General features: G+C 37.3%; 1 protein-coding gene across 4 annotated transcripts in view; it reads right to left on the reverse strand.

The window, feature by feature from the left end:
- The window catches only part of MAPK14 (mitogen-activated protein kinase 14), a 47,308-nt gene that overhangs the window by 14,120 nt on the left and 9,318 nt on the right, over nt 1–23,870 (reverse strand). For all 4 annotated transcript variants that reach the window (XR_014025807.1, XR_014025808.1, XM_081322636.1 and 1 more), the window contains exons 3-8: nt 17,195–17,253; nt 13,689–13,800; nt 11,598–11,627; nt 11,135–11,182; nt 10,634–10,748; nt 9,302–9,373 (exon numbers count right to left, since the gene is read on the reverse strand). Coding sequence is in view for 2 of the 4 variants with exons in the window: in XM_081322636.1 (XP_081178762.1) it covers nt 9,302–9,373; nt 10,634–10,748; nt 11,135–11,182; nt 11,598–11,627; nt 13,689–13,800; nt 17,195–17,253 (436 nt within the window). In the remaining 2 variants the exon portion in view is untranslated. The remainder of the gene's footprint in view (nt 1–9,301; nt 9,374–10,633; nt 10,749–11,134; nt 11,183–11,597; nt 11,628–13,688; nt 13,801–17,194; nt 17,254–23,870) is intronic.

Below are 23,870 nucleotides of genomic sequence, written 5' to 3' on the forward strand. Positions count from 1 at the left end.
AGTCAAATATATCTAAGTAATAAGGAGCATTGGAATTAAGTAACATCTGGAGGTGGCCACTCATTAAAGCAATGCAATTTCATGAAATCATTCTCACGAATGTGTGACTTTTCTTCTATAAGCTGTTATTTTCCTGTTCATGAAAGTAATACATAGTTTTGAATGCAATAGCAGTAATGGAATGAATACAGGCCTTCTTCAGAATTTTGAGAATCATGTCTTATAGATAGTATAAAACTATACAGCTGACATAATTAGGTTTTTGTCTGAAGGATTAAAAAATGACAAGAGTATAGCTGAAGTTCAAAGATCAAGCAATCACTTGAGTTCTATAAAACAGTTTTATTAGCCATCAAAGTATTTCCAAGTTATTTTAGTTTTCCCACCTCAAACCATTTCCTAACGCAATTCATTTTTGCAATACAATACCTAATCTATATACTGAAGACTGAAATGGTTTTAAGTTAAATGTAAATAGCTCAAAGTCACTAGCAAGATGAATATTCAGTGTCAGATACAAAAACTGAGGTGCTACCTATTTACTTCTTAAGCTTATGTTAAGTAGCATTTTTGAGACTATTTAATATAGAACAATTTTTTTTGCTTATAGCCCACTAATTCAATGATCTCTCTCAGTTGACAGTTTATCCCAAACCAGTGGATTATTTGTATTACAAATATATTATCCAAAACCAGTAAGATAAATGTCACGATACATATTTGAAACAGGAAGAATTTCAGCTTCTTAAACTTATCTTCTTGAACTTTAACTGATAAAAGTTGTGATTTACATTACTAAATAAAATTATTCTTATTTATTTATTAAGTTTATATAAATTCAATGAATAAATAATAACAAATAATAATAAGTTGGAAGGGACCTTGGAGGTCATCTAGTCCAACCCCCTGCTCAGGCAGGAAACCCTATACCATTTCAGATAACTCTCTTCTTAAAAACTTCCAGTGTTGGAGCATTCACCACTTCTGGAGGCAGGTTGTTTCACTGGTTAGTTGTTCTAACTGTCAGGAAGTTTCTCCTTAGTTCTAGGTTGCTTCTCCCCTTGACTAGTTTCCATCCGTTGCTGCTTGTCTTGCCTTCAGGTGCTTTGAAGAATAGCTTGACTCCCTCTTCTTTGTGGCAGCCCCTGAGATACTGGAACACTGCTATCATGTCACCCCTCACCCTTCTCTTCATTAAACTACACATAACCAATTCCAGCAACTGTTCCCTTTATGTTAGAAGTAAATAAATTTGGCCATAGAGATACAAAGCTTTAATTCTTATCAGTAAAATCCTGTATGTGTAATATCAAACAAACAAAACCAAGTGATCTAAATATCTTGCTTCCTCTAGGATATATGCTAAATAAGATAAGATAATCTTTATTGTCATTTTTTACTGTGGGCACAGCGGCACACATCAAAAATGAAATTTAGTTGTCCACTCTCAAAATGAAACACATACATGACAACACACCTAAAACATACTATAAACAACATATGTATAGACCCATGCCCCTACATATACATAACAATAAAATATTAAATACTGTCCATCTTGAATACATAACGGAATGGTTTACATTATTTGAAAAATAATTTGAAAAATGAAGTTAGATATTACATTTTCTTGAAACTATTTTATCACATTCAAATTATTTTTCTCCATTACCTATGTGCAATACAGTATTTTCTAAGAGAACTGAAGGTATGTAAGTCAGTAACTGATGAACATTTTGTATAAGCATTAAAAAAATAATACTGAAATAGTATTATTTGAAACTGATCAAAAGAATCATTTGTGATCAGATATAGAAGAAAATTCTTATGCAGAATTATAACTTTGACATAAGACGACTTACATTCTGAAAATGATGCCACAATTGCTGATAGGCTCACCTTTGCAGTCAGATTAAAAGAGAAGATAAGAGTAATCTACAGCTGCAATGAGGACAACTTGGATTCTGAAGTATGGAAGAAGTTGACCACTTAGAAGGCAATGACAAAACATTTCTGTATTGTTGACATAAAAACTACATGGATATAAATGAAACATTTATACAGAGCAGGGTGCCAAATAATTGATTTGCTATTTCACTAATCCATTTCTTAGAAGGCATCTGTTACTGGCAAAGAATGTCAAAGTTTCATAAGGACATAGTCAGATCCATGGTGGAAGAAAGGTCAATCACAGTTGGTACCAGAATTAAAAGAGAAGTTTTTTTTTATTTTGCTAGGGTGCATAGTATTGAAGCTTGAAATATGAAGCAGCAACCAGGCAAAAATTAGGCTGTCAAAATGAACATGAAGTGCAAGTGAAATGTTACTTCATTTTTATATGTAAGAACACAGTTATACATGGAGAAAAACATAAATGAATAATCAGATTTCAGAAAAGGCAGAGAGATGAATGAACAAATAGGTATCATAAGATGGTCAACAAAAACAGTGGACAGATATTTATTTACCTTTCTCTACTGATAACAGTAAAACTATTATGCAAAATGTGGAATATAATATAGCTAACCAATGTGGAATATATTATAGCTAACCAATGTTTCAAAATACCTGATTATTCTTCTTTGGAGCAGCTACAATGAAGAAGAAAGCTTTGTTAAAAATCAAGTTAGAAGAAACAGATTTGATTGGGAAGCAAATGGAGAGAGACAAAGTGTGCATTTTATCCCTATATCTGTTTATTTTTTACAATCAATCTTTTATAATAAGACATGATAGATAGAATCAAATCTGAATTTTAAAACATGGACAATTTGAGATACACAAATAGTATCATTTTGTTACTCAAAATAAAGAATGCTCAGAAGAGCAACAAACGTTACATCAATTAGCATACTTAGCAAACTAACAAATGATGGTAAAGAAATAAGGGGACAGACATCTTTATTTTCTTAGGCTCAAGAATAAATGAACAATAGCATGCTGAAGAACGAAAGAGAAGATTAATCCTGGAGAGGGAGGCAATGAGAATCTTAGACAAGATGTTGATTGATAAAGGAAAACTTCAAGAAAGGTTTTCATTTAATTACTGTACAGTTAATGACCAGCAAGATAAAACAATAGCCAAAGAGAACAGAGTAAGTGAATCAGACTTATATGACTCAAAGAGTATGACTTAATGGAACATAAAATATAAAGTAGAACTTTACAAAACTTTGTAGTGTGTCTACTTCAGGATTAAGACATATCAAAGCAATGAGGAATAGTTAAAGCAATGATTTTATGCTGGAAACTACCACAACTGTGAAAATAGGACACTGGGGAAAAAGAAAGACAGACTGCAAGAAAAACAGTCAGTCCTGCTTCCTTGAGACAATAACCAAGAAGCATAAACTCATGAATGGATAATGCACTAGGAAAGCCTTGGTAGGGTTGAGAATAGTAGAAGGCAATGGATAAAGTAGATGAAGGAATCTAAGTGGTCACTGAAATGTCATTGAAAGAGTTACCAATTACGGTCAGGCAGAGATGGGTGGCATTTGTCCATATAATCATCAAGGTCCCAATTCAATGACACCTAAGTAAATAATTAGCAGAAGTAAAAGTAAAATAAGAAGAATCTCTCCAAAACAAAGTTTATTAAAAGAAAGACGTGCAAATAGCAGTAAGACTCATCTTTAAGGCCCGAGAAGTCCCACAACTGAAGCTTGCCAAAATCATCAGCAATGAACTGTGTAAAAGCCAAATGTCTTATTCAGATAAAGCAAATTGTTGATCTATAATCAAAGTGAGTAATCAATAAGCAAATACCAAGACAAAATAATATTTTAAAAGTATTATATTTTGAAAAGTTTAAATAAATTAGAATATTTTCATAATATAAATTATGTGCCAATATAGACAATTTCCTTATAATACTTTATGAGAAGAGAAGAATTTAAATTCAAGTCTAGTTCACACATCACACTTAGACATGTTGAAATGTTCATAACTTGGGCTTAATGTGTGACATTTGAAACCACCGTAATAATTTGTAAATCCCAGTTTATGGTCACCATAACTATGCTCAATAAATCATATGTTAGAACAGTTTACTACAGTGTGCAAACAGAGCTTAAAAATTCACCTCAACTAAATTAATCACACACTTCCCAGAATACAACTTCACAATTGAAATATTACATTGAATGGGTCACGGTAGAAGAAGGAATATTTAAAGTTTATCCAGCAGTTTATAACCTTAGATTTTACTCAACACAAACTTTGACTGAACATATTAACATGCTTAAATTCAAGTACCCAATCTTCTTCTAAATTTTTGAAACATGTAATCCAGATTTGTATAGCAAATATTAACCAATTGCATCTTCACAACTTAATTTCTTTTTATAAAAAGATATTAATAGTGAAATCTAATATAAATTAAATTTAAAGAAAGAAAACATAAGAGAACTGGTGCTTTGACTTTCATATAAATTTAAAACAGCCACATCCATTAAACAGACTTCAAAAGGCCTCAGAGGATTAACTGTACCTGCAAATCAGGCCTTAAAAACAAGGCAATAAAAGTTTCTTACAAATTATGGATTCTTTTTTATTTTTTATATATTCAATTTTATTTTCCCATTTCTTCCACAAACAAGTCAACAAATATATCGCCATACATAAATACATACACGTATGTTTGGGTGCTGCTCGTCCATTTCCCCTTTCACTGTATCCACCCTCCTTCTCTCTCTTCCCTCTTCTCTACTTTCTTTCTCCCTTTCTCCTTTCTTTCCTACTTCCCTCTTCTTCCTTTCCTCTCCTCCTTCCCTCCCGTTTCTCCCCACTTCTCCTCCTTTCCCTCAACCTTCCTACTTCCTTCCCCCTCCTCTCCTCTCTTCCCTCTCTCCTCTCCTTTCTTCCCTCCCATTCCTCTTCCGATACAATTCAGGGGTGTTGTCCGAGCAGCTCCTCTCCTTAGATTTTCAATGTCTACATTAGGTATGATAATATCCTTATCTCATTTTTTCTTCCATCTAAATTAGCGTTAGCTCTTTTAAGCATATTCTCTTTTTCACCCACTCATAAAATTTTCCCCAAATTTCGTAATACTGACTCTGTCTTATCTTTAATTATCATTGTTAATCTATTCATTTCCGCACATTCCATTATTTTCCTGATCACCTCTTCTTCTGGAGATTTCAGTGCCTTCCAGTTTTGTGCAAACACAATCCTAGCTGCAGTGGTTATATGAATAATCAAATATGTGTTCTCTTTGCTGTATTTCTCTGGCAAAATATCCAACAGGAATATTTCTGGTCTTAATTCTATACGTTGTTGTATCATCTTTTCTATCCATGATTTGATTATGTTCCAATAGGTTTTAGCTTCTGCACACGTCCACCACATATGATAGAAAGAGCCTGGTATTCGACAGCATTTCCAACATTTCATAGATCTGTCCTTAAACATTTTAGCTAGTCTTTCTGGAGACATATACCATCTGTAGAACATCTTGTACATATTTTCTTTATATGCTGTCGCCATTGTCAGTTTATAGTTTCTTTCCCACAATTAATAATAATAATAATAATAATAATAATAATAATAATAATAATAATAATAAGAAGAAGAAGAAGTTGGAAGGGACCTTGGAGGTCATCTAGTCCAACCCCCTGCTCAGGCAGGAAACCCTATACCAATTGCTGCCATCTATCTTATTCAATCGTATATCCAAAATTTCTTGACCATTTTATCATTGACTCCTTAACTTGTTCCTCCTCTAATTCCCTATATAATAAGTAGCCATACATTTTTTTAATTCATTTTGCTTCAGTTCCCGTATTTCATCTAACTCTGTTCTCCCCAAATTAAAACCATCTATTTTAGCATCTTTTTCATATCTAGATTGTATTTGCGTTCTCATGTACCAATACATCTTTATTCCTTGTTCCTCTAATTGTTGTTTGGTTTTCAGCTTCCCCGTGTCTGTTAGTAGGACTTTATATCTTATAATGTTTCCCATGTTAAACATATTGGGGTGTATTAACGCTTCCATCGTTGAGAGCCAATCTGGAATCCTCAAGTAATGCTTCCTCTTTATTTTCCTCCCAAACCATCAATAAAGAATTCCTGATATGTCTCTGGAAATAGCTGTGTATTCTATTTTTCCCATACCATATGAACGCATGCCATCCCAACTGTAAATCATGTCCCTCTAATGTCAATAATCTAGTATTCCTCAGTAAAATCCATTCTCTCATCCATGACATTACTGCAGCCTGGTAATATAATTCCCAATTAGGTAAGCTAAACCCACCTCTGAGTCTTGCATCCTGTAACATTTTTAAATTAATCCTTGCCTTTTTCCCCTGCCAAATATATTTCAAAATTATTTTATTTATCCCCTCAAAATATTTCTTTTCCAATCTTATTGGTATTGTTGAAAACAAAAACAACAATCGTGGTAATATATTCATTTTGATTATTGCAATCCTGCCCATTAATGATAGTTGTACCTTTTTCCATTTATCCAAATCTACTTCGATTTGTCTTTTCAATTTGTAATAGTTATCTTCTTTGTTGTACATCTTGCTGTCAGGTGAATCCCCAGATATTTTACCTTCTTTACAATCTGTATCTCTCATCAATTCTTTTTTTTTGTTTTTCAGTAATATTTTTCACTAACATTTTTGTTTTATCTTTATTAATCTTCAAACCTGCAACCTCACCATATTTTTCTATTTGTTCTATTAATACAGGTCCTGTCTCTAGTGGCTCCTCCAAGATAAATACTGCAAAAGCTTGTAGCTTATATTCTTCATACCTTTTATATCCTTATTCTGTCTTATAGTTCTATTTAGTATCTCTAGTGTCAATACAAACAATAATGGGGATAAAGGGCATCCCTGCCTTGTTCCCTTCATAATGTTAATCTTTTCAGTCATATCTCCATTAATCATTATTTTGGCTGCTTATTGTAAATTGCTTTAATTACATTTATAAATTTCTCCCCAAAATCCATAATCTGTAGTTGTCTTATCATGAATTGCCAATTCACATTGTCGAATGCTTTCTGCGCATCCAAAAACATCAATGCCATCTGTTTTTCGGGATGTGTTTCATAATATTCTAATGTGTTTAATATAATTCGCATATTGTCTCTAATCTGTCTTTTGGGCAGGAACCCATTTTGATCCATATGTATAAATTCGTTTAGGAACTTTTTAAGCCTTTCGGCCATGATTTATGTGAATATTTTATAGTCCACATTCAGCAAGGAAATCGGTCTATAGTTCTTTATTTTCTGTATTTCCGTTTCTTCCTTTGGTATCAGGGTAATAAGTGCTTCTGACCACGAATCTGGTATCTTAGCTTCAGAGAGGAGCTCATTATAGAGTTCCAGCATTACATTGCCTAACAGTTCCTGCAATGTTCTATATAGTTCCGCTGGTAGCTCATCTGGTCCTGGTGTTTTGCCGTTCTTTTGTTTTTTAATTGCTTCTGTTAATTCCATCAGTGTTATTTTCTCTTCTAGTAGCTTTTTAAATTTCTCTGGTACTTTAGGTATCTCTGTTTTTTCCAAGAATTGTTTTATCCTATCATCTGTTGCTTATATAAATTCTCATAATATTCCCAAGCTATTTTTTTCTTTTCTTCATTCCGGTGTTGTAAAGTCCCCTCGGCATCTTCCAGTTGTTTAATCCATCTCTTCTCTTTCTCCTTTTTAATTTTATATGTCAACCATCTCCCTGGTTTGTTAGCATGTTCAAAAAAGGTTTGTTTAGGTGCCTTTATTTTCCTTGCCACCTCTTCATTTTCTATTAAGTTCATTTTATGCTTGTTCAACTCCATTAATTTTTTTATCTTTTTGTTTTGTGTATCTTTCTGTAATTCTTTCTCAAGAGTCTTATATTCTTCCTCCAGTTTTTCCCTTCAAATTATGGATTCTCACTGCATTTATTTGTGGTGATGGCCATAGCATTCTTACCATGCCAAGTGTGTGTCATATGCATCTTTCAGATGTCCATATAATTCCTTGAAAAACAGGGAATTGAAAGAACTGATACCATTCCCTACTCACCCTTGTTGAAGCTTATTCAAGAAAAATACATACTGATAGTAGTGTGTGTCTTTATACTACAAAAAAGGCACAAAAAATACAACTAACACATACTATATAAAAATATACTTAGCTACCAAGATGTTTTTAATGTAAGTCTTCAAAATAAAAATAAATGCTTTCTACTGTTTTTATACTTGAAGGGGATTAAAACAGAAGAAATGAGAGAGATACCGGCTACCAAGTAATAGATAAACCCATTTTATCTCTGAATTAATGGGATATAATTAAAATTTGAGAAGTCTAGTATTGTCTTTAGGAAGACATTATTTTTGAAACATTAAGACTAAAGAGGACTACACTTTTATTTAACTAAAAAGCAAAATGTATCTTTTATGATTTGGAGAATATTCAAAGAATATTCAGTATAAGCTGTCATGGTTCCGATTCTAAGACCAACAAAACCAGAACTCCGAGGCTAGAAGTTTCCTCAAAGAACATGTTTATCAGTTACAAAATATTGGCATGATCAAGTGAAATCAACTCTGAAATTCCTTCCAAAGAGTTACACTATTACAAAGTCAAACTTCCCATCCCAGTGCTATGCAATCAGCTACGTTCCCCCAAAGAATAATTTGGCAGACTTTCTAATTAAACATGCAACCCACTAAGCTATCTGATAGAATGACCTTGGTTCCCACCTTGGCACCCCCTCCCTTTCTTGTGGCAACCTAGAATGAGCAAGATGGCTTCAGCCAGGTTCATTGTAGAGTTGATATAAGCATTATATTGTTATTCTCATAATATTCCCCTAAAGGTAAAGGTATAGGATCCCCCTGTCTAGTCATGTCTAATTCTACGGGGTGGTGCTCATCTCCATTTCTTAGCTGAGTGAGCCAGCATTGTTCAAAGACATTTCCGTGGTCATGTAGCCAGCATGACTATATACTGCTGACGCACATGGAACGCTGTTTCCTTCCTAACAAGTATTCCCATACGTATTTATTTTTCTTAATGTAACTGGATGTTCTTGATGATTAATTTCTATGGCAACAATGTGTTTTGTCTTCTGAGCCACAGTTAAATACCAGGCCACAACAATCCATTTCGAATACATACCAAAAAAAGCTTTCTTTAAAAGAGAATGAAGTAATTTTCCTAAACTGAGATTGACAAAATAGCTCTGCAATAATTTGCACAAGAAGGAATTCAATATCATAGCTTCATATTAATTAATATGTCCTTCCCAGTTCAACCTGTTGTTTTAATTTACTTATAGATGCTTCTAAAGGATACGGTCTGTACCAGGGAACAGTGTTCTTCCAGTCAAAAGTTCAGCCATAATGCATCCAACTGACCAAATATCAACTGAGGATAAAAAAAATCAAGTTAAAAGGAAATTAAGTTACAAATTTCAACAGAAATATTCTACTGCTAAAAAAAATCCATACAATCTGCATGTGGTTGTTAAGAATTAATGAAGAAAAAAATAACTAATGTAAAACTAAGAAAAAGTGGTAGGATTAATGAAAGTGATCCAATATACACAGACACACACAGAGATACACAGAGGGAGGGAGAGGTGGGGGAGAGAGACAGGAGGTGCACGCGCGCACACGCACACACATACACAGAGAGGTATTTGTGTAAGTTTAATTATGAATGAGTTATAAAACATATATCAGAAAGTATGAACTGGTACCATTTAGACTATATTATATGTGTACAAAAATCATACTATGAAAACTATTAATTACGCTGAATGTAACATGACTTTTGATTATGGCGATAATAAAAAAAACCAGACATGAGTTCTGGAAACTCAGAGCATTCTGAAAACATAAGCTGTGTACAACAGCAGGACTTTGCATAGTTCTTAACATGGAATGAGAAAGGTTTGTCAGGGGAAATAATTTTTCATTTTATTTAATGTAAGGGGAATAAGAAGTGCGTGTGGCAAAACAAGAAGAGAGGGGGTCAAGAATGAAAAGATGATAAACCCTGGATAGAATATAAATCTGAGTGACTGGTACAAAAATGTATATGGAAGTGGTCTGGTAATATATAGTAAGAATGAAAATGTGTCAGATTACAAAACCACTACTTGAAGAAAGCATTAATAAGTTGAAAGGAAGAGCAAGTCTAAGAAAGTGATGGTTGGATAAAGGCTGAAGAATTCCTCAAAGCAACTCAGTAAGTTTACAGAACAAAAGACTGTTTGAAATAGTATATAGTCCAGAAATGTATAGTAAATACTGTGGGTGTGAACTAAATTTCATCTTCCTTTTCTTGTCTTCTATATCCTGCTTTTAATTTCTTTTGCTTACGACTTCTTACTCCTTTCCTGGGCTTTGTATAATATCTATTCACCTCAAAATGGAATACAGTGGTGGTAATGTACGGTACGAAACAACTGCAATAAGTATCTAATACTAAAAGAATTAACTAGCATGGGAACTTAAAACATCTCACAAACGTACTGTAATATATAAGAATAGGTAAGCTCGGGTAAAGAACTGTTAAATAGTTCCAAAAATAACCAAATTATACTGTAAGAATAATACACTGTTTATTAGGTTGGATCTGGACAACTGTATTATGGAGCACAACCTGATGAAACATCATTACCTGTTTGATTGTAATGCATCCAGTTCAGCATTATCTCAGGAGCTCTGTACCACCTGGTCGCTACATATCCTGTCATTTCATCATCTGTATGCCGCGCCAACCCAAAATCCAAAATCTGAAAAACAAGAAAAACAGACTAATATTGACACAATTAAAGAAGAATGTGAGCAAGAGAAGCAAAAAAGGAGGGTGAGACAGAAGCACACTTCTTTTCTAACAAGCTACCCTAGGAAAAAGTCTGAGATTAAGCAGACAGAAAGAAATGAAAATTTTAAAATACAACAGATATCAAGGATTTATAATACATCCGAGACAGTGAATGTACAACAACCGTTAATACTGTATCATATTAACATGATTCAAGAATGATTAAATTATACCCAGAAGAACATTATGGACATATATTACATATGTACCTACACTTCACTCTCATGGTCTTGACCTATAAGATTAGACATGCTTACTTTCCATAAACAAGGTGGTATACTAACTCCAAGTTACCTTCAACTCACAGTCTTCATTCACAGCTAGGTTACTAGGTTTTAAATCCTAAAATAAAAAAAGAAAAAGAGAATCAGCTCCGCTATATTAAAATAGCTGTTCAAAACCAAGCAGTTAAATACAGTCACATCTTATTTGTAATAATTTCTACAACCTGTACTGTATTGTATTAACAGCAACAAATGCTATACAAAAATATATAACATTATCCATAAAAATAAGCCATTTACAAACAATGCTGCATTTACTATAAAAAAGTATCAAAGACATATTGCATTTTAACAGAAAATAAATCAGAAAGGTGCACAGAATCAACACAGTAACAAGGTTGGATGTATAATGTCTTCCTTTATATGGATATGTTTAATTATTTTCATTTATAAAATTTCAATATTTTGACTTCTAGGAGAACTATACTATATACCATAAATACTGTATGCTTTAGTAATTCAATAATACTTACTCTGTGTATTATATCAGCAGAATGGATATACTAAAAGATAAAAGTTTTAATATTAGATTTAGGGCATTATTTTCAATTTACTTATGTTTTTCCTACAGCATTTAATACAGCATTCATGATTCAGTAATTGTACTTTTTTGGGTCTGCCGTGAGCTTCTTTCTATAGGAAAGCAAATATTTGCAACTAGAAATTTTAAAAAATGCCTACATGAACAATAACGTAATGTAAGATTTTCATTCTTTAGATTTAATCATTTCTTGTTACATTTTGATTCAAAATATCCATGTGCAAAGTGCCTTGGAATTTGAGCAATTAGATAATCTCATCAACACCAACAAATTTTAAGGTAATGTCTGGCAGTTTGGAAAGTTTCAATGAAATGAAAGTTGATTAAAGATATGCTAACTAATCCTGTCTACATACACTTTGGAGAGTCAACTTCTCTTACCCCAATTCCACCTTAATGTAACTTGTTACTGTTTGTGTTTTGGAGTTATCATAACTACTACTAAACCAAACTAGAAACGCAGAGACTGTGAGTTCTGGTCCCATATTAGACACAAAGGTGGCCTTGGGCCTGTCACACTCTTTCAGCCCTAGAAAGGAGACAATGGCAAATGCTTTTGAAAAATTGCCAATCCCCCCCACCCCAAAAAACAAAAAACCTGCAGTGACTTGTCCAGGCAGTCACCAGGAGTCAATACAGACTTATTGGCACAAAAAAAATAAGAAGTTACTGAGATGAGCAAATTAGTTATGGTTTATTTGGCTGATTTTGTTGTTGTTTTCACTCCATTTCTAGTTTTCACAAAAACAAATGGGTAAAGTCAAGATTTATCCAGATACAAAGACATGTTTAAAATATCCCTCAATTTGTACACCAATATCAAAATATATATTCAATTTATACCCTATTGGACAATATAAAAACATGTTTTCCTCTAGGACTGTCCGTTTTGTTAACCAAAACAAATGAGCTGAATGTTGGCTTTGTATAATATTGTTCAACTATGCCACTTTTTCTCTGGGCCAATATAGGACATTTCCCAACTCTGTGTTTCCTTCCTGGAGTGAGTACAGTCAAACAGGAATCACATGATGGGCAGTGCCAATAAAAAAAAATGTAGGCCGTATTTCCTGAACTCCTTTTATAGGAAATTAGGGGGGGAAAAACTGTTCCTGAATTTAATAAAAGGGTTGAGAAAATATTACTACTGGCTACATTATAAAATTATGTTTTTCATGTCTGTTGGGAGATCTTTCCTGTCTTTCTACCGAGACGACAAGGGGGGTGGGGAGGCAGTACTTTATGATGCTATCTGCAGCATGATCTCTTCTCCTTCAGGTAGCATTTTATACATTTAAAGGGATTAGGTGAAGACTTTCATGCCCCCTTCCTTCAAATGTCAAAAGCAGTCTCCTTTTCCTCATATCTTATAAGAATATAGCACATGCAGTACAAGCAAATTAAAAAATGTCACAAACTAAGAGCATTAATGTGTCTAATTATGATGTAGAGCCAAAGCTGAGCCAATTCAAGTTCAGTTGTGCAAGAAGCAGAGCCAATCCAATAGTTGTGCAACAGCATTTTTGCTTCCATCCCAGATCTCAGAAAGGACAAACGTTTTTCAAATCCATTTAAAAGGAAGTCCCTCTACATAATTCAGGAGAGCAAAAATGCAATACTGCCTTTGTCTGAATACAATTTTCGCCTCTATACATTTTTTAAAATTTTAATTCCATTTATATCCTGCCCTTCTCCGAAGACTCAGGGCGGCTTACAACCTTAGCAGTAGCCTTCATTCTATGTATATGCCTGCTTATTAGGGCTTTCACAACACACCCCAAGCGACATTATTACAAAGTCAGCTTCATTGCCCCCAACAATCTGGGTCCTCATTTTACCTACCTCGGAAGGATGGAAGGCTGAGTCAACCTTAAGCCTGGTGGGATGCGAACCTGCACTAACTGCAGGCAGCTGGTGTTACTTAAGGAGGCATTAGCCCACTGCTCCACCAAGGCTCTATAGATCTCTTTAAAGGAGAAAGTAAGTTTACAGAGAGTTACTATAATTATAAAACCGGAAATACCTTCAAACCCCGAAGAATTTGATAGATGAGAAACTGTACATGGTCGTCTGTGAGTTTCTGACATTTTACAATATTATTCAAATCTGCTCCCATGAGATGGGTTACAAGATATCTGGAAAACAGAAGTCAATCCATTACTTCTTTGTAAGACATCTGAACAAATATGAAAATGACCCTGACCTGGTGTAACCTCCCCATCACAGGTCCCATCACAAGCCTCTCACTGATGACTCACACCTGACCCATCACAAGACCATCACTTGATATTCCCACACCTGAAGTCCTTATAAGCAGAACACACTGACATCCCCTAAGCTCTGCTGAAGATGTTACCTAGCCTGGTAACAAAACGTTCAGAAACCATCCCACAAGCTCGGAGAATGAACCTTCACCCTCAAATATAAATTCCTATGCAAAAATATCCAGAAGAATGCTTCACAGAAATCACTGACTCAAGTGAACTATCATTCTTTGAGGCATTAAAGCAGCCATCGCTTTCTTTGGAAGACTGTCTCCAGCTGTTTGCATTTACATGCACAAGCGATAATTTCCCCAAAACTATATGCAAAGCAAAGCATTGGCATGTGCACACGTAAGCGCAGACAATCAGAAACAACCTTCAAAGCAGACTTGAAGCCTTCCAGAGAACATGGCTGCTTTAATATTTGAGAAGGGAAGTTTTGCCTATGTTAAATTTCTTTGCAAAGCATCCTTTTCAAATGCTTTGCACAACTCAATTCAGCATTTCTGAGATTAAAGAAAAATAAGCAGAGCCACTTAAAATCATTAATTATAAACAATATATGTAGTATAATCCAAGACATGTAACAATGTTTTACTTATTAATCACCATCTTCACCAGATTTGGAAGAAGTACTCCAACTATAAAGTGGACCCTTCATTACTGAACTACAAATACACTGACATCAATAGCAAAACATAAAATTAATTTTGTCAAACTCCTGCTCAGTTAATTTCATCACAATTGTTTTCACAGAGAACTCTGTTATTTTACAGAAGTATAACTTTTGATGTATTTTGTAAGTGCATAATCAGCACCATAATCCATTTAATACAAAAATATGAGATTTATGCATGTATAAAATTGCAATTTGGGAGATATATCTAAAATATTCAAGATTATTCCTTTCAAATGGAAACAGGATAATAAAAACAAACACTGTTTCATATAGATTCTGACTTGTAGGTTATAAATGTGAGAAGATAAAGACATCTCATGACAATCTCCCTCTGTGTTCACAGAACTTTTATTATGAACTAGAGGTTAGATTCTACTCAGATAATTTATTTACCTGCCCAGGGATTCACATGCACTTCTCCTTCCATGCAACCCACCCATCCACTGCAGCCATAATCAACCACTTCCCAGAGAAATCATAATAAGAGAATAAGATTTTTCAGAAGTTAATTGTTCTTCCTAAGAATGAATTAAGGAGATATTTACAATGATTCTCTGAAGAAATGTAAAAAGGTTGTACAGTATACTACAGGCTATATGAAACATTTAGTCATATAAGTATCTATTAACAAAATCCATCTAAATGAACTTATTAAAACAAGGAGCCTGTCTCAACGTGCCTTTGAAAACTGTTACATACAAGTTTTACAAGTTTTAAACTCAGCTCTTTAAAATGTTTGTCACTTCATAATCCACTATCTCTCATCATACAGCTACAGGTACACGAGTCCTTTAATGCAAAACGATGGGACAAACCTTAAAATTCAACAATAAAATCAAGAAACTATAATCTTCCCTGTTATCAGACATTTTGCTCAGCTTTTCTTTTTCTAAGTCCTTCCTGCCCCTGCCTTTCCCCCAAAAGAAAAGTAGTGAATTCTGCTTCAGAAAGCAACTGCAAATATTTTTTGCCAACCTCTCTGTTATATGAATTATAAAACCTAAACTTTAAACTGGTATACAACTTGCAGAAGCAAACACAAAACTTAGTAAAGAGAGAGAGAGAGAGAGAGAGAGAGAGAGATGGAGAAATATAAATAATGGCATACAAATGGAGAACTTCACAAAATTCTGCATGCACTTATCCTATATTACAAGTTATTCAAATACTTAAAATCAATTTATGTATGAGATGGCTTAGAAGCTATTCTTACCACATGTACAGCATTTTCTAGTATCTTATCTTCCTTTTGACGTCAATATACTTACCAATTATATTTTCTATGATCCTGACTGGGTGCGACACATCATATTAAGTTATGACTAGGAGAAGAGGCCACAAATTCTAGAGTGTTTAAACATGTAGGCTGAAGTTGCTGCCTGAACCTCTCTTCCTCTGCCTGGTCAGAGACAGGTGCTTGCTCAGTAGAGTGGGAATGTTGTCTATTAGGACTTTAGCACTATCTTGCAGGACTCCAATCTAGGTACACACGCTGTGAGCATGTGTGATCGGGCCATTTTTTACAACCTGGTTAGAGGACCTGGAGTGTGATCTTGCAGGCTTCAAGCCTGGGCACTGTGCTCCAGGATATATCTCTGAGCAAGGCAGGTGGAATAGAGCATGGTCTTATAACACTTTGGCTTGATCTTGCAGGCACTCGTGGTGTACATGCCACAGGCATTTCTCATTACAGGTGAGAAATGCATAATGGCTGTCCTTGAGTATGAACGGCTATTAAGAGTTCATTCTGAGGCTGCTTAGCTGTGCCAAGTGCAGGGACCAGATTTTATCCGATTGTTGAGGTTAAACCCAGGCGAAGGATATGGTGGAAGGGGAATAGCGGTAGCTATCTTGAAGATGGCGTGCAGATTTCCAAGGTTATGTGGGATTGGACAGTCTTATATTTCTGATTGAAAAGCATCATTTTGCATTTGATTTTTGGCTGTTTGTTTCTAATTTTTGTAAGATTTTTTTGTTTTGTAAGATTGTAGAGTTCCATTATTGTGCTGTCTGGTATTTAGATTACAATTTTATTATTAGGGACAAGTGATGTATTATTTTTTTTTGCCTAGTCCTGGCCCCAATAAAACAATTGCTTTGGTTTGGAGGAGCCAACACGAGCTTGTTTATCTTGGGGGGGGGGGAGGACACAATACCATCAGTTTGAGAACTTCTGCACTAAACTATAAGCCATAATTCGCAAATTACAATAGCTGAGTTTAAACAACACATAAAACAAAATCAAAGTATATGAGAGACTCAGGCCACCTTATCTATGATTTTACTATTTCCTCAGAGAACATATAGCGTGAAGCAGTCCTTATGTTATTTTTCATTCCAAATGCAAGATTTGATGTCAATGCATATGCACTTTTACAGCAACAAAACTGAGGCAGGTATAGAACATAAACTATTCATGTCCTTAGATGCATACTCCTACTCACATTTGCCCCATTTACTCTCCTCACATGCAGGGAAGTTTTCACCAAATTACAAATTTAATCCAATATAAAGGCTATAATTTTTGGATTAGTGTTTTTAAAAATATAAAGTATGTACGTTACAAAGTTTTGAACTGTTGCTTACACATCATTGAACTCTTCAAATGTCTTCGCGGGTGAGAATACATCTAGAAGTCCAATAACCTGTAAAGAGGGGAAAAATATTCTTAACTAAGCATATACATTAATCCATTTTTTCCCCCAATCCATTTTCCCCAACTGAAGTATATTTATTATCCTAATCCAGAGTGCCTGCTATGTAAATACATGATTTAAAGCATCAAATCCTGCTTTATTTTCATTATTTTATTGTTGCCATGAATGTTATGCTTCAATTTGTACCCAAAAACAGCCACACTGTAATAAAGAAACTAAAGAGTAATTTTATACTTGGGCAGAGCTTCTACTGGCACCCAATGTGCATTGCAAAATAATAATAATCGTGTATGGAGATGTATTGGCAAACCCTGGCGAAGGACAATTCACTACCTCCTACACAAAATGGTGACTTTATGGTGATCTATCCAACTTGCATTAGATATCACTTCATTAGTCCTAAGTGACCAAAATTCAGCGCTCTGGGATGTTATAAATACAGCTTTGAAGGCCTAAATCAGAGGTGCTTAGATTCATCTCAATGCAGTCTTTATCAAGAGGGTTTATTTGTTGGAAATGCCACAACAAATAAAAATGTTACCACATTATGGTATATGTACAAACTGATCAAAAGTACTGGAAACAAATTCATCAAAACATCCAGAAAATTCTGAAAGTAAAAGTTGATTCAAATATTTTATTAAGTATAATTCAGAATCATACTGAAATGCATTGCAATTTATTATGCCAACAGTAGCAAGAAATAAATCTGGCACAATCTTACCAACAATACAAAACTGAAAGACTAAAATTGGAGAATACAGTATATGGCATTTTTATGACAGGGTTTTTCCCCCCAAAAAAACAGCAGTTACTTTTGGGTTTTGGCAAAACCATGACCACAGCAAACCAATGGTTCGCTTAATGACCAAGGCATTCACTTAATAACCAATGTATTTGCTTAACACCCCCCAAAATTATGTAAAGTCAGGTTGCTCACATGACTGACCTGTTTTATGACTTATGACCATTATGGGCAGGTTCCACTACGATTATAACTCGAGGACTACAAGTACCTGGGACTGGAACTTTAGCTAAGCAATGCAGTTGTGAACTGCAACATCATGTAACCACGTTGCTTAGCAACAGCAATCTTGGCAAAGTTCAATTATTATTTTTTTGCAGAACCATGCTAAAGAAAACTAATATAGACATCTTGGGGCTTGCTATAACTCATCACTATCATGCTAAATATGCTATGATTACTGATTGTTGCTATTATTAATTGCATTTAATAAAACCAATATTATACAAGTAGTCATCGACTTATAACCAGATGCTCAGAGCCAGTTTGAAATTACGACCCCAGACCCAGAAAAAGGTACTTACAACCAGATTCAAAGATCTCATGGCCAACCTCCCTGCAGTCACGTAACTGCATTTTGGACACTTGAGCCAATATGATGCAAAAAAACTGAAATTAATGACTTTGGGGCAAACATATTAGGAAATTGCTAGTTAAACTAGAAGACTTTGAAGGTTTTTTTGAAAGACTTTTATAAATGTATGGGAATTTTAATTACTGTGGGCCAAACATTAAAAAAAATACTGTATGTGCTAGAGCTATGTCATGCTTCTTTGATTTGGAGGAAGTGCTTTGGAACGTGCAGAAGTGTGAACAGAGCACTAGCTTGTGACCCATAAAGCAGCTGCATCTCTTTCCAGGACTACACATGCCAAATTATGGAAGCTTCTCTTACACTCGTAATGACAGTGCATTTCCACTCCCACATATTCTGTAGTGATTCTTCTGAAGTATTCACAGTTGTAATATCCATCCATCCAATATCCAATCCAATTTACGTGTGAAAACCTTTCACTGACATCAGAAGTAGTATTAAAAAGTAATGGAATATTCATTGTCAACAATAGAAACAGTGGTTAAAAACAGATTTTTTTAAAAAAACTGTAGCTAGTTACCAAAAGCTAGATAAAAAAGGTAAGCAATAGTCATATGCCATGACAAAAGTGTGCTGGAAAAAACACCTAGTTCTCAATTAGGCCCCTGAATGCTTATTGGGGAAAGGTTAAGCAAACCTCTAGGGCAGTGATGGCAAACCTTTTAGAGACCGAGTGCCCAAACCACAACCCAAACCCCACATATTTATCGCAAAGTGCCAGGGGTGCATCAGCATTGTGGTGCCCTCGGGGGGGGGAGGGAGGAGCCTCTGAGTGCCACCTCTAACACGCAAAAATCAGGGGTGCAAAAATGGGCTACCATGCTGCAAGGCACAAACACAGCCACCGTATTGCCGTGGGGTACAGATACAAGGCGCTGCACCACACAAGAATGACGCAGGAGTAGTGACTATCACGCAGGCACTAGCCCCGCCCCGTTTACAGCATGTCCATGCTCACGGCCCTGTGTGCACATGCATGCATGTAAAATGCTTCCCCCTCCCTTCCAGTCCGCCAATCGACAGTGGTTGGTGACCTCTGCTCTACTCATGCTTGCTAATCGGCCGCTTCGCCTCCTTTGTGCTGGGCAGGGCTGCTGCTCCAGGTGGCAGTGGTGGCCTGATAGACCTGCTGCGCGTGCCACAGGTTTGCCACCACTGTTCTAGGGTGAGTTCCAAACTCTAATTTTTGACTAAGGTAGGCCTGTCCTTAAAGAGTAATAAAATATATATATGGGAAAATATAGCCTTTTAAAGTTTAATGTTTTGCCCTCAATATATTTCAGTAATAATTTCTTCACACACATTACAGTTACAAACTATCAGTCTTTGCTACATTCAGTGCTCAATCATTATCTGCAGAAGAATGAAATCTGATAGTCCTTGAATAATAGCAATAGCACTTAGGACTTGTATACCACTTCACAGTGGTTTATAGCACTCTCTAAGCGGTTTACAGAGTCAGCATATTGCCCCCAACAATCTGGATCCTTTTACTGACTCCGAAGGATGGAAGGCTGAGTCAACCTGGAGCCTGCTGAGATTCGAACAGCTGAAATGCTGGCAGTTAGCAGTAGCCTGCAGTACTGCATTATAACCACTGCACCACCACGGCTCATAACACCTTGAACCAGTCAGAATCAAATTCCTAGCAATGATTAGCCTGCAATACTGCATACTAATCACTGGGCCACCACCATGGCTCACTATAAAAATATATTATTTAGAAACAAGGCATAATGCAATAGGAACTATAGTCTGAACTGTTATGCTCAAAAAGCTGACAATCTGATCATACAGGCTCATCTGCATCATTTTGTATTGCTGTTCCTAGCATTAAAGAGAAATTAAGAGATGCTTTCAATAGAACAACTTTTCCACACTTTCAGCATTTACTAATATGTCTGAAGAAGTACCGTATATACTTGAGTATAAGCCGACTCGAGTATAAGCCGAGACCCCCAATTTTACCCCCAAAAACTGGTAAAAGTTATTGACTCGAGTATAAGCCGAGGCTGGGAAATGCAGCAGCTGGAGGCTGGATCCCCCGAAAGACGTCTCTGCTGAGATGAGAGAACAGGGTGGCAAGCCGCCGAGAGAATGGGGCGGTGGAGTGCTCTGCCGAGAGAATGGGGCGACTTGCTGTTCTCTATGTGCAGCACGGCAGAGGCTGGATCTCGCGAAAGAAGTCTCCGCTGAGCGAGAGAATGAGGCGTCTCAGCGCCCATTTTCTCGGCGAAGACTTCTTTCGGGGGATGCAGCTTCTGCCGCCCCTTTCTCTCAGCTGCCCAGTGGAACAGCTTGCCACCAGAAATCAAGAGTGCTCCATCACTGGAGGTTTTTAAGAAGAGACTGGACATTCACCTGTCTGAGATGGTATCGGTCAGTGGTGGCGAAACTTTTAGAGACCGAGTGCCCAAACCGCAAGCCAAAACCCACTTGTTTATCACAAAGTGCCAAGGCAGCATCGGCATTCTGGTGCCCTCGGGGGAGGGGACAGGGAGGCGCCTCTGAGTGCCGCCTCTGGCACGAAAAAAAAGGGGGAGCAAAAAATGGGCCACCGTACCGCAAGGCACAAAAACGCCAACCGCCGCGCCGCAGGGTGCAGATACAAGGCACCACACCACGTGAGAACGGGGCTGGGCTAGTGAGTATCACGCAGGCACTAGCCCCGCCCCCTTTGCAGCATGTGCCTGCTCGTGGCCCCGTGCGCGCATGCACGCATGTAAAATGCTTCCCCCTCCCTTTTCTTCCAGTCCACCAACCGACAAGGACCTGCTGCTGGCAGCGGTGGTGGCGCACGTGCCAACAGAGAGGGCTCTGAGTGCCACCTCTGGCAGGCGTGCCATAGGTTCACCACCACTGGTATAGGTCCTCCTGCTTGAGCAAGGGGCTGGACTAGAAGACCTCCAAGGTCCCTTCCAGCTCTATTCTATTCTATTCTATTCTATTCTATTCTATTCTATTCACTTTCTATATTTCTATTCTATTCTATTCTATTCCATTCACTTTCTATATTTCTATTCTATTCTATTCTATTCTATTCTATTCTATTCTATTCTATTCTATTCTATTCTTCTATTCTATTCTATTCTATTCTATTCACTTTCTATATTTCTATTCTATTCTATTCTATTCTATTCTATTCTATTCACTTTCTATATTTCTATTCTATTCTATTCTATTCTATTCTATTCTATTCTATTCTATTCTATTCACTTTCTATATTTCTATTCTATTCTATTCTATTCCATTCACTTTCTATATTTCTATTCTATTCTATTCTATTCTATTCTATTCTATTCTATTCTATTCACTTTCTATATTTCTATTCTATTCTATTCTATTCCATTCACTTTCTATATTTCTATTCTATTCTATTCTATTCTATTCTATTCTGTTCTGTTCTGTTCTACGTTCTGTTCCATTCCATTCCATATTTTCTATTCCATTCTGTTCCACTGTCAGAGCCCATCGGAGGCAACCCAGTCAGCCCAAACAGGAGTTACACTAAGGCTACGCAGCCTCTCCTCTCAACCTGAACCCCTCCTTACCTTTCCTTTTATCTGCATCCTATTTTTAACTGCCGGCTCTGCCCTGCCCTATTTTGTCCTTGAGCACTCGTGAGCTCATCAAGAACAGAAGGTAACCGTGGGGGGAAAGGCAGGGCAAGATCTGCAAGATCCCCATTTGCACTTGACTTTGCCATCCCATCTGGTTCGAGATAACACACCACACACACACACACACACAGAGAGAGAGAGAGAGAGAGAGAGAGAGAGAGAGAGAGGATGAGGATGAGGATGAGGATGAACGAATTTTGCAGCGCGTTTGCTTTCAGCTTTCAACGAAGAAGGGAATGTTCTCCACTTCTCCCTCAACTTTTTCTTTCCTCAGGAACCAGAGGCAAGGGCTTTCTGTTTGTGTTTGTTTTACCACGAGTTGACAGTTGGGCAGAAACCAGAGGGGGGGAAAAAAGAGTTTCGGGCTTCGTGGGAACCGAGGAAGCAAAACAAGATGCAAAGTCTAAAATCTATAGGATCATAAACCACCCCGGTTTCTTGAAACAAACCGGGATTTCTCTACCCCAACCTTGAAACCATGGATCGAGTGAATCTCTTTACCGAAGAATGTGATGAACGGGAGAAGGTGAGTCTTCACCGAGAAAATCTCAGCGCCCATTTTCTCGGCGAAGACTTCTTTCGGGGGATGCAGCTTCTGCCGCCCCTTTCTGTCAGCTGCCCAGCTGAGAGAAGGGGGTGACAGAGGCTGGATCCCCCGAAACAAGTCTCCGCTGAGACGAGAGAACAAGGCGTTTCTTTCTCCCCCCCCCGCTTTTGCCGCTTTTGTGTGTGCGTGTGTGTGTGTGTGTGTGGCCCATCTGCAAAGCTGCCGAGGAAGGAGAAGCGGGATACTGGTTGGGTGGGGGAGTGGCAAAAGCGGGGGGGGGGGGAGAGAGAGAAACGGCTCCGCCTTTGGTTCCCCCTCCTAAAGCACAGGGGCGCTAGAGAAAGTTTGGAGTTGGGTAAGGAAGCGCAAAATTCAGGAAGAAAAGCGGGGCGGCGGGCGAACGGGAGACCTGTACAAGGGGGAAGGGGAACTCTCTGCTTTTGTGCGTGCGTGCGTGTGTGTGTGTGTGTCCCATCTGCAAAGCTGCCGAGGAAGGAGAAGCGGGATACTGGTTGGGTGGAGGAGGCAGTGGCGGCGGCGGAGGCGGCCGCAGCACCGGCAGCCTTCCGCTTTTGCCGCTTTTGTGTGTGCGTGTGTGTGTGTGGCCCATCTGCAAAGCTGCCGAGGAAGGAGAAGTGGAGGAGGCAGTGGCGGCGGCGGCGGCCGCAGCACCGGCAGCCTTCCGCTTTTGCCGCTTTTGTGTGTCTTTGTGTGTCTCCTTCCTCGGCAGCTTTGCAGATGGGACACACACACACACACGCACAAACAAAAGCGGCAAAAGCGGAAGGCTGCCGGTGCTGCGGCCGCCTCCGCCGCCGCCACTGCCTCCTCCACTTCTCCTTCCTCGGCAGCTTTGCAGATGGGCCACACACACACACACACACACACACACACACACACACAAAAGCGGAAGGCTGCCGGTGCTGCGGCCGCCTCCGCCACTGCCTCCTCCACCCAACCAGTATCCCGCTTCTCCTTCCTCGGCAGCTTTGCAGATGGGCCACACACACACACACACACACACAAAAAGCAGAGAGT

This window comes from Vipera berus, assembly GCF_964194415.1.
Source record: "Vipera berus genome assembly, chromosome: 3".
In the NCBI taxonomy this organism is placed as follows: Eukaryota; Metazoa; Chordata; class Lepidosauria; order Squamata; family Viperidae; genus Vipera; species Vipera berus.